General features: G+C 40.4%; 1 protein-coding gene across 2 annotated transcripts in view; it reads right to left on the bottom strand.

Moving 5' to 3' along the window:
- kdrl (kinase insert domain receptor like) overlaps positions 1-10,425 on the bottom strand; it is a 220,621-nt gene extending 210,196 nt beyond the window's left edge. For both annotated transcript variants that reach the window (XM_063060960.1, XM_063060961.1), the window contains exon 1: positions 9,955-10,425. In XM_063060960.1, the coding sequence (XP_062917030.1) occupies positions 9,955-10,060 (106 nt within the window). In that variant the 5' untranslated portion in view covers positions 10,061-10,425. The remainder of the gene's footprint in view (positions 1-9,954) is intronic.
- Positions 10,426-12,633: the final 2,208 nt, after the last annotated feature.

Here is a 12,633-nt window from a genome sequence, read left to right as displayed (position 1 = left end):
GATCCCAAAAACCATTGACACAACACAGTAGTTTTGTGCCGTCGAAGTCAATCATATGGCCATTACAAGTGCATTCAAAATAAAGACGAGAGATATATCAAAATAAAATAATCAAAAGCAAATAGGATAAAACCTGAAGACATGGTTAAGCTGAAGAGAGTGCAGAAAAGATTTATGATGATGTTTACCAGGGCTAGAGGATATGAATTTAAGGAGAGGTCAGTGAATCTTAATTCCTTTGAGTGTAGGAGAATGAGGGATGATCTTATTTAACATTATGCAAGACAATGATAAGATGGATGGTAGCATTTTCCCCTAGGGTAGCAGAGGCTAAAACTGAGGGGGACATAGACAGAGAGTGAGAGGGGAAAGAATTTAAATAAGTTGCCTGAAGGACAATTTATTTACGCAATAGGTGGTGAGTACTGTTTATGGAATGTGGCCAGAGGAACTGGTTAAAGCAGGTTACATTGTATCACTTAGCAAGCACTTGGATAGGTACATGGACGGGCAGGCTTGGCAGGATATAGGCAGATGCAGGAAATTGAGACCAGTTGGGTAGGCACAATGGTTGGCATGGCCTGGTTGGACAGAAAGTCCTATACCAATGCTGTGTTGTTCAGTGACCTGTGTAAAGTCCAAAGAGTTAATGCAACCTCCATACTTAAGAAATTATAAACTGGTTAGCTTAACATTAGTGGTGTTAGAGCAATTTTTGAGTTTAGCACATTTGCATTTAGCAAATGGCTACTCAGTCACCAGTCTTCACATCTGAATGTAAATTGTAGATTTAATTTAAATGAAGAATAGATTCCTAACAGCCATGAATCACAGACCAGACAAAGCTGATTAAAATTTATTTAGATATCTATGGTGTGGGTGCGAATCAGGAGATATGAGGTTTGTGTGCAGTTTCAAAGAAATCATTGTAAATATGGAATTGTCCTTCGATAGCACATTAAATTTTGAGTCGCATGTTGGGCCAGCTAGATGGTTCAGCTGAAAGCCTCTCCATATGATGCCTGCTGTACCTTTCTTGTCGAGTAAGGACGCTTCTTCATATCTACCAGTACTTTTCTCCAGTGACTTCATTCACACAACAACTTTTGGTGTCAGATGTGGGATACCTTCATGACCCATCATGTGGCCAGCGATTTTAGCAATCTAAGTGGCTGAGTATTTTTAAAATTAGCACTCATTTGGATCTGCTTGGGTCGATGGCACACAGGTACATGAGGCATTGTGAACACAGAGAGCTGAACTAGTAGATACAAAAGTAGTGTGTGCACGTGCATGTGTGTTTATGTAAGAGACAGAACTTTATGTGTTAATTTGGGACTACCAGTTGCGAGGGGTTGTTATTGAAGGTGCAGGATGCCAGTGGGGGGGGGGTGTGGGCTGGGTGCATGTATACTCATTTGGGGAGATGCATTTTAGCTTAAGTATTTTGTGGGCATGTGTGTGCCTGGTGTAACAGTTAGATTTAAGGGAATACAGCAGGCATCATGAGCTCAGGTGCTGAAAAGTGGAAGATTGAGGAGTACATACTCCACAGTTTTAAGCACATCCTGTTCAACTGGTACCCATCATTTACATTTTGTAGTACGGGAATTAGTATAGAGAGGTATTTCAGGGTGAAGTTTTACCCAGATCCTGTAGAGCTGTCAGGATGCCATCTATTGGGATCGAGAACCCTGATGATCCGAGCCAGCCCTTGACTCTGATTATGACCATTCGTAAGCCCTTCACTCCCAGGGAGAAACAGAGTATTTTGTCAGAGTTGTCCTCACTTAAAGTTGTATGTTGGAATTCAGAATTCTGGCACAAGCTCGAGGAAGTGGTTGAAATTCACCAGATGCACCCTAAAGCTAGACACGGGGTGGTAAAGCAAAGTGCCTGAGGAATATGGGAGATAGTATGGCCCAGGGGGTGAGGGGTGGTACATGGGTAAGTACTATGAAGGCCAGGAATGAAGGGGAGGTGAGAGTAACTGGGGAATGATAACTGCAATGAATCAAAGAGCTGATGAGACAGCCACAGGTTATGCAGAACATAAATATCGAGTGTCTGAGGAGTATTCAGGGTTGGATGATCCAGGCAGGGATGACCCAGCATTCCTGAAAATGCTGAAGGAAGGCCTGAGCTCAGCCCAACAGGAATTATTATATTTAGTGACAGTGTTGGGGTCTACCTACTCTAAGGTCATTTCGTGGGCCATTGAGATAGACCAAAGAAAGTGGAAGAGAAATTGTAAAGTGGCTATAGTGGATGCAGCTGCTGTGACATCACAGAGGGTTTGTTTTGTGTGCCAGCAGCTGGGGCACGTGGCAAGGAACTGCTGGAATAGACATGGGAGGACAAAGGAATTAGGACATGGTTATAGGCAATGTCCCAAAAGAGGAAAGAAAAACAGGTGAAAGGCACAGGAGATGCACGATCTCTCAGTCCATCAGTCTCCAGTCTGACCAGTCTGACTGTTGATCAGATTATAGAGCTGGTGAAGACAGCTTCCAGGTCAGAAAAAAATGTGACGGCGGCTCCCACTACCAGCTCTGGTGATCCGTGGATGCACACAACAGCATTGTTAAGGTGATGGCAATGCGATTTGTTAGTGGATACAGGAGCGTCAGTATCAATAACTGACATACCCTTGCCAACAACTGAGTTATAGTTACTTGAAATCGGCAGGGTGCAACTTCCAGTGTATTTCTGGATCTGACTAAATACTGAGGGTACTATCATTGCACTATTCGAAGGGACGCAGGGGCCATTGTAGATTCAGGAAAGAGAGAAATAATATGGGCAAGCCAGGAGCAGTGAGCACAACATAGAACACAACATAGCCAGTGTAGCCACACTGACAGTTCTTCAGGGTAAAGTGAAGGAACTAAAACACTAGGGGATACTCAGAGAGATTGTGCCAACTACTAGCTCGCCTATATGGTCAGTAAAGAAATCTGATGGATCGTGTCGTGAACAATAGACTATTCTGCCCTTAATATGACCATGCCAAGATTGTATTCCATAGTAACAAGCCTTACAATAATCCTGAATAGCCTGTCTCCAGAACAGAGATTTTTCCAGTCCTGGATTTCGCTAAGGGGTTTTGGGGGCTCCCCTTAGCACTCGAGTCCCAATACCAATTTGCCCTCATTCTGGGTGGGCATCAGTATACACAGGCCACATTCACCCAGGGATTCCACAATAGTCCAGCCATTTTTCATAAGGTCATGGTGATGACTTTGGAAAAGCTCAGTCTAACTCTCTACCAGTTGACTATCTTACAATACGTAGAGGATCTACTAATCGCTTCAGAAGATGAAGTAGGTCATTTAGGGGTGATAGCCAGTGTTTTAGACATACTGCAATTAGTCCACACAAGACTCAGATAGAAAAGCAAACTGGACAGTACCTAGGCTACACCATTTCCCAGGGGAGGAAGGACATGTCAGATGATGGACATTTGGCAATCAGTTCATGCCCCGCCCAATAAACATAAAGGGAGTGAGGAAGGTAATGGGTCTATTCAATTACTGCTGTAATTTCATACCAGGGTTCTCAGCACTAGTGGTCCCAATGCAAGGTATTATGATGCAGCGGTGGTGCAGGACCATGGGCACACAAGAAGGCTGAGAGCAGTCATTGACAGCAGCAGGGCACCTTGGGAGGCAGTTCACATCCCCAAAGATAAGTCAGTGACAATAGTTAGACATGTTGGAGTGAATCCCGCAAGCTCCCTCTTAACAGAGGGGGAGGCACATGAGTGCTCAATGGAAATAGAGCAGGAGAATGATACCAGTATGTAGGAAACCCCTCTGGAAGGGGAAGCGGAGGAAATTTTTATAGATGGGTCTCGAAGTTACATAAACAGGAAGCCACAGACTGAGCGACCCATGGTGAAGGAAACAGGTGAAGAATTAGCTTCGGGAGCACTGTCGTATGTTACTCAGCTCAGCTGGCAGAACTGGTGGTCCTGATAGACGCACTGCGCTACAGTGAAGGCAGACAAGCAAATATATATACAGACAGAGGGTATGCCTCTGGGATGGTACATGATTATCTGATGGCATGGGTATGATGAGGATTTGTAACCTCAACAGGGGCAGGTATGCAGCTCGGGCACCTAAGACAACAAATGGAAGCAGTGAGTCTGCCAGCAGAGGTGACAGTAATTAAAGTAAAAGCTCACCAGAAAGGAGAGAGTAAGGATCAGAAAGGAAATGAGTGGGTAGACATCACTGTGAAGAAGGCAGCAGAGGAACGAGATGCAATTGAGATTGCAAGTGTTCAGGAAAAATGACAGAAACCAGTTTAGTGAAATTATATGAAGAGATGGAGGCAGAAGAGGAGAAATGGAGGAGAAAAGGAGCAAACGAGGGACCAGATGGGAGCTGGACACATGAGGAGGCACCACCATGCATTAGGCAGAAACTACTGGAGTTACGTCATGCGGTGATGCATCAGGGGAGGCAGAGCATGATCACAACCCTCTGGCAGGACTAGTGGTGGCCAGGGATGGGCAGGGATGTTGAGAAATTCTACCGCTGCTCTATCACTTGTGCCCAGGATAACCCTGTTAAGGGTATAAAGCTACCGCTGGCAAACCAGCAATAGCCGAGGGGGCGCTTGGAAAACACCCAGATGGACTTCACGGGGCCCTGGCCAAAAAGCAGGGGGAAAAGACACTGTCTAGTAATTATGGATCTCTTCACCCAGTGGGTAGAGACTTGCACCGCCAGCACCACTGCACAGATTCTAGTTCAGGAAATCCTCCCAAAGTGGACTGGGGATTCAGATCAGAAAGCACATTTCACAGGGAAAGTGATGAAAGAAATGTGCCGACTGTTAGGGGTTTGACAGCAGTTCCATGTACCCTACCACCCTCAGAGTTCAGGAACAGTAGAGAGGATGAATTGAACAATTAAGAACACCTTAGCTAAAGCAGAGATGGGAAAGATGGATTGATGTCTTATCAGGAATCTTGAAAATGATTGTCAGCAACCCCAAACCACTTGCTGGGTCTCAGCCCCTATAAATTATTGATGAGGTGAGCAATGCAGCTCCTTTAGGGGTAACTATAAGTTGCAGAGAGTTGCTCACAGGGATAGGATGACATAGTATGTGAAAGACCTTTGCAATCGGCAAGAATGGAAAGAGCCAACAGGTATATGAATGACAAACAAAAGAAAAATCTGCAGTGGTACATGGGAATATCAGGTAACACAAATACAGGGAACTGAACTCGTAGATATAAATGTAGTGTGTGTGCGTGCCTGTGTGTTTATGTAAGAGACAAAGCTTTGTGTGTTTAACTTGGAGAGATGGAGCTACCAGTTACGAAGGGTTTTTATTGAAGTTTTGGGACACCAGTGATGCCTGCTGTGTCTAGTTTTGTCGAATAAAGACACTGCTTCATATCTGCCAGTACTTTTCTTTGGTGATTTCATTCACACAAGTAGTAGGGAAACGAGTAATCTCCATTAAGGAGAGAGCAGAAGAACATTTAGAAACAGTAATTATAAAACTGTCAGCAAGGATTTCAAAATGGCCGGCATTGCCTGAACAAGCTTGTTTTTATTTTAAATCACTGGAGAGAATACCAAATATTAATGAAATAAGTATTATAAATCAAAAATGCCTACGGGCTTTTGATAATAAAAATAATATTGTGAATATTAATATAAATTTATTTTTCTTTTTGTATTTGCGCAATTCATTGTCTTTTGCATATTGGTTGTCACTGTCTATGTGCGGTTTTTCATAGATTCTGTTGTGTTTCTTTGTATCTAATCCGAATGCCCACAAAAAAATCTCAGGGTAGCATATGCTGCCCATAAAAAGTATTCACCCCCATTGGAAGTTTTCATGTTTTATTGTTTTGCATCATTGAATCACAATGGATTCAATTTGGCTTTTTTGACACTGATCAACAGAAAAAGACTCTTTTGGGTCTAGGTGAAAACAAATCTCTACAAAGTGATCTAAATTAATTGCAAATATAAAACACAAAATAATTGGTTGCATAAATATTCACCCCCTGTAATTTGACACATCGAATCATCACTGGTGCAGCCAAATGGTTTTAGAAGTCATATAATTAGTCAAATGGAGATCTGATTTTGGAGACCTGTGTGCAGTCAAGGAGTTTCAATTGATTGTAGTAAAAATACACCTGTATCTAGAAGGTCCAGCTGCTGGTGAGTCAATATCCTGTCAAAAACTACACCATGAAGACAAAAGAACACTTTAAGCAACTCCGCAAAAAGGTTATTGAAAAGCACAAGTCAGGAGATGGATACAAGAACATTTCCAAGTCACTGAATATCCCTTGGAGTACAGTTAATTTAATCATCAAGAAATGGAAAGAACAGGGCACAGCTATAATTGACCCTAGAGCAGGCTGCCATCAAAAACTGAGTGACTGTGCAAGAAGGGGACTAGTGAGAGAGGCCACTAAGAGACCTATGACAACTCGGGAGGAGGTTCAAGCTGCAGTGGTTGAAATGGGAGAGACTGTTGCCCGGGTGTTTCGCCAGTCGCAGCTTAATGGGAGAGTGGCAAAGTGAAAACCACTCTTGAAAAAAAACCTCACATGAAATCTCAGCTAGAATTTTCCAGAAAGCATGTGAAGTCAGCTGGAAGAGTTTCTATGGTCTGATTAAACCAAAATCGAGCTTTTTGGCCATCAGACTAAACGCTATGTTTGGCATTAGTCAGACAGCGCACATCATCCAAAACACACCATCCTATCATGAAGCATGGTGGTAGCTGCATTATGCTGTGGGGATGCTTCACTGCAGCAGGCCCTGGAAGGCTTGTGAAAGTAGAGGGTAAAATGAATGGAGCAAAATACTGTGAAATCCTGGAGGAAAACCTGATGCAATCTGCAAGAGAACTGCGACTTGGGGAAAAATATGTTTTCCAGCAAGACAATGACCCTAAGCCTAAAGCCAATGCTACACAGGAATGGCTTAAAAACAGCAAAGTTAATGTCCAGGAGTAGCCAGAGTCTGGACCTCAATCTAATTGATACTTTGTGGCTGTTCACTCATGATCCCCATGCAATCTGACAGAGCTTGAGCAGTTTTGTAAAGAAGAATGGGGAAAAATTGCAGTTTCCAGATGTGCAAAGTGATGGAGACATACCACACAGACTCAAGGCTGCAATTGCTGACAAAGGTGCATCTACTAAATACTGACTTGAAAAGGGTGAGTAATTATGCAATCAATTATTTTGTGTTAATAATTGTAATAAATTTGAAACAATTTGCTTTCACTTTGATACGAAAGAGTCTTTTCTGTTGATCAGTGTCAAAAAAGCCAAGTTAAATCCATTGTGATTTGATGCTGTAAAACAATAAAACATGAAAACTTCCAGTGGGGGATGGGAACTGTATATACTTTGATAATAGGTTTACTTTGAACTTTGATGCAGTACCCTATAATAGACTAATGAATGAAGTCAGGGGATATAAAGTCAGTGAAAAGTTGCAGAATAGATTGATAGTGGTTTCTGGAGAGATAGCTGGAGTAAAGGATAGCTATTTACAGTGAAAGAATTTCGGCAGCGACGTTCTAGAAAGTTTCATTCTGAGATCACTGTTGTTCACAGATTATATTGATGATCAAGACTTCAGAATAAAGAAAAAAAACATTCTGAATTTACAGATGATACCAAAGTAGAGAAGGGAAGGTCAATCAATTGTGAAGAAGATTGGCACAAATTACTGGTGGGCATTAATAAATATGCAGAATGGGCAAATATTTGGCAGTTGAAGGACACTGTAGTACATTTTTGTAGGAAAAGACCTGTCACTTACAATTTGGAAGCTGTCAGGCTAAGTTGAATAGAGGATGAAGGAGAAATAGAATGATGTTGTGCCATAGTTTAATGCAGCTATAGAAGCAGAAAGACAAGCACTAGGGTTTATTTCTAGATGACAACATTGAAAAGTAGGAAACTTACACTAAACTTGTGTTGAACCCTTGTTACACCTCACTTGGAGAACTTTACTGCACACAGTTCTGGTCACTATACAAGAAGGATTATAGAGTCAATTGAGGAGTTGTAGAGAAGATTTAAGGATTTTATCAGAAGTGTGATGATATACACGTCAGGCAGGATGAGAAAAGAAAGCAGAGAATGACCTTGCAGAGATATTTAAAATGATGAAAGATTTAGATAAACTGAATGAAGATAAAATGTTTCCACTGGGGAAGAGCATAACTAGAGACCAGCAACAATCACAAAGTAATTCAATAAGGAAATCCAATGGGGAATCACCAAAGGATAGATTTAAGTGGTAGATGCGGTGGAATTTGCAACCATAGTAAGTGGTTGAGGTGAATAATGTATTTGCTTGGAGGCTGGCCAAGGAGGAAAGATGGTTTTGCAACCATAGGAAGTGGTTGAAGAGAATAATGCATTTACTTGGAGGCTGGCCAAGAAGGAAAGATGGTTAAGTTAACAAAATTATTAAAATTATTATTCATTTTGTTCTTCCTTCTTTTTGTATTTGCACAGTTTGTTGCCTTTTGCACATTGGTTGTCTGTCCTGTTGGTGCAGATTTTCATCGATTCTATTATGTTATGAGTATGCCTGCAAGAAACTGAATCTCAAGGTTGTATATAGTGACATATATGTACTTCCATAATAAATTTACTTTCAACTTTGAACTTTAAAAATAACTGAGGAAAGCAAAGTGCAACAAAAATTTTGGCTGGGCTAACGGAGTTTTGTGTTGTTTTGAGTTTTATCCAACATACTTTCCTAGTGAATATTACTCAAAGACATGAAACATTAGTGCTTTACTGTTCTGGACATTTTACTGTGTGAAATGACTTCAGTACTTAACCACAGAATAATAGACAGTGAACTCAAAAGACAGCAAATCGTTTGAAGCCCTTTCTGATGTTCCAACGTGATACAGAGTTAGTGGAAGTATTAGCAATGTTAACAGTAAAAGTAAGATAAATTTATCACTGGTCTAACATTAGTGGAAGACAATTGAATGTCACAGCTGAATTAAAATTTAATACATTTATAGCAATCTATACATTTGTTTAAGATTGGGTATAAATTGTGCAAGGAATATAGGAGTAATTAAATAACAATATTAATCCCAAAAAATATGTGATTAAAATACATCAAGTTGTCTTTATTCATTTTTTTTCAATCTTTAATGTCCAACTTGTATTCTCTAAATTTAAGCAAAGTGAATTGTGTAAAAAAAAGTTTAAAGTCCACTTTTAAGCACAGCCAGTGTCCTTCCCAAGTAAGTAGCGTGGATACGAAATTATAGGCTTACTGTCTCTATTGATACTGAGATGAAACTCCTCACTGTTAAAACTTGTGTGGCCTCAATTTTAGCTCAGCAATGGGTCAAGGTAATCAGGCAGCTTAGATTTATGTGATCATGTAGACCTTTGTTTCCCAATTCAGATTTGCTTATAGGACAACAGTTTTACTGACACCTGAACCAGTGAAACAAAAAATCTTCAAAATCTCATTTGGCAATGCGTGGACATGACAATCATAACATTTGCTCTGCAAATCACATTCATAGCTGTATTTATGTAATAGGTTAAGGGTTAACACATACCAACTACAATGACAAATAGCTAAACAGGGCTGATAGTTGGCAATATAATAAAAGGCAGAAAGTGAACAGGAACTTCAAGTTGAGCCATTATTTGTTTAATCAAATATTTGTTTTATGACATTAATAGTGTACTATTTCCCAAATGTTCCTGTCATTGAAAGAACTCCAGGTTGAGCTTGTCTATAAAAGCATTCAACACTTCTGGCTAGAGGCAGGGAAGTGTTGACATACTATTGAAAACTTACTGTTCTGCACAAAAGCGACAAGATTAAGAAAAGAAGATAAGAGCAGGGGACTCCACGTTATTATCTGGGAAGTAATCAGAGCTGTAGTATCCCAGTATCATCTTACCTTCGATCAAAATGAATCCCCACTGAATATAGAAGACCACTGCTGAGAACAATCTGAGGTACATCTTTACTCCAGCCGAAGATATTCCTGAATCGCTCTTCTTCATAGTGCCAGTTACACTGCTGTAACAATTCAAAGCAATCCAAATTATGCACTCAAAAAGTTCCAAAAGAGACAGGTGCTGCGTCTTTTCCTTACTCAGGTCTTGAGTTTCTCACTTGGTGAAACTTTCAATTTCCCACAGACTCTCAAATGTTTCATCATAACTCCACCACAAAGCAAATCCCAGTGAGGGAGAGGAACATTGTTTAAAGTTGCTTGGTTGCTTCCTATCTGACTGCACAGTGCAATGAAATGTGAGCTGAGTTTAGGTGGTGCTAGCCTGTTTCTCAGCCTGCAAATCCTTTATAGTGTAAAGCAACGGGAAGAAGCTACGTCAGCTTCTGCCAGAGGGAGCCCCTTACCGTCAGAACTCAAACAGCAGCAACACAAACTACTAGTTTTAAATGCACTGCAGTAACATTTAGATGCTTTCATAGTATGACTCAAAGGTTTTCAATGTATGTGGTCAAGCCTATTTGTGTGATTTCTCAGGCTTTTTTTCCCTCTGTCCCTTCACAGACTTCTTTTAAAGAGACTAATACAGACTCTTAAATTTCAAGGTACAGTTGAAGTAGCTGAAAATAGAAACACAGTATACCTTCTTTCCCCGCTGTTATTCCCTTGTTTCCCCCCACTCGCCCCAGTCTTTTCTCAATCATTCCTCTCCATTTACGGTCCAGTTCGACACACTTGTTTGTCGTCTTTCACTTTTTGTTCAGTCATTTGAAAATTTTCTCTGTGCATGCCAATTCCTCAAATGCAAGTACAAGCTTCCTCCACCCATTAAATCAAAACCTTACAACAGTGTAGAATTTTGTCACTTAATGCTTACAAAGTAACAGAAAGAATGGAATATTTGCGTTCAGAACACATCTTTTCACACTGTGGAAATATCTCATACCCTCATTTCATCTGAATGTTGTGTAAGTGTGGGATTTTAAATATACCAGTAATAATGGGTAAACAGCAATATTAAAATAAAACCTTGATTAATCTGACTTTAAAGTGATAATAATGGCTGGATACTGAGCGGACCCTGTTTTCTTTCAATAATGCCTGGAGAGAAAAGACAGATCCCTGCTTAATGTCACATTCAAAGGCCAAGGTTCAGAACTGATATGGAGTCAAATCTACAGCCATATGAACCTGGAATGATATAACTCTTAGTTGCGCCAAACTAAATACACTAGCATATTGTGACACAGATATAATTATCTCCACACAACAGCACCAATTTAAAAAACAAGCCATACATTTGAATTCTGAACTCTTTTTCTCTTCATAGATACTGCTTGACCTGCTGAGCATTTCCAGTACTCTCTTTTATTTTAAATTTCCAGTACGTGTAGTTTTTACTTTTTGCTAGTAAGTGGTTTTTTTTGTAATTTTCCACTGGAGGTTGGAGGCCTGGAGGCAACCTGTCCTGGGGTTGTGGGACCATTTTTGCATGTGAGTAGTGGGTGGGTGGGTGGGAGGAAGGAAAGAGGCTCCTTCTGCTGTTGCTGATTTGTTGTTGTTGCTTGTGTTGCACTGCTGAACCTCGTGGGCATGCTATACTGGCAGTGGAATGTGTGCCAACACATCCTTAGGTTGTTAACACAAACAATGCAGTTCACTGTATTTTTTGATGTAGATATAATAAAAAAGCGTATCTAAATATGAATTAGGAAAATACCAAATTGAGTAGATAACTTTTGCTTTATTTAAATGTCCAATCCACACTTCCTTTTATGGATTATAACCAGCATGTTAAACTCTTCTTCCACATTTCTATTATTTATATGTAGTGTGCTAGATGTTCAGCATTCCTTCTTTGACTTGGAAAACTATTTTCGACCAATGGACTTTGAGGCTCATTTCGTACGTTCTCAGCAGCTTGCAATTCCATCATCTGCCAGACTTTCTAACTGATGACTAGCATTCACTACAAAACTGGAAGCTTTCTCCCTTCAGGTTCTTTTCTCTTAACTTCCTTTCCCTCATTCCTTCTCTCATTTCATCCTTGCACTGATTCATGGCCACGCTTGGGAGAGTGTCAGTTTCTCAAAAGCTCAAGAACATGTTGTGTTCGCAGTCTGTGGTTACGATCTTGTTCACGACTGGTTTGTGTTAAATTGGCCCTTGGCAATTCATGCCAATGGTTTGCGAATTAGGTACTATTGAAGGCGGAGAGGTGAGACAGTTGGCTTTTGGATTTCTTCCTTTTGCGAGTAGGGTTATTAAAGTACAACTAAGTAATGGTCAGTTGGGTCATCGTTGTGTCAGTGTATGGCTCAGAAACTGAGTGCATAAAATCACTATGAAACCAGCAATCTGTATAATTTTTAAACCAATTAAGAGGAAACACACATTTATATTATTCCACAGGAGTTACAATGGCAAAGTAAGAGATTAAAGGAAGATTGTAATTTGTCCTGTACACATAGGTCCAAGCTAATTCCTATTGTGATATTAAACTTTTGATCTTAATATTATACAACACTGAGTTTATTTTGCAATTCATATCCAAATGGCAATTTCGGAAAGAGGGATCTGGATTTGGTTAGATTGTGAGAAATATTTGGCATTGCATTGTAG

The sequence above is a fragment of the Mobula hypostoma genome, chromosome 10 (genome assembly GCF_963921235.1).
Source record: "Mobula hypostoma chromosome 10, sMobHyp1.1, whole genome shotgun sequence".
In the NCBI taxonomy this organism is placed as follows: Eukaryota; Metazoa; Chordata; class Chondrichthyes; order Myliobatiformes; family Myliobatidae; genus Mobula; species Mobula hypostoma.
This window is presented reverse-complemented; position numbering and strand designations above follow the sequence as displayed.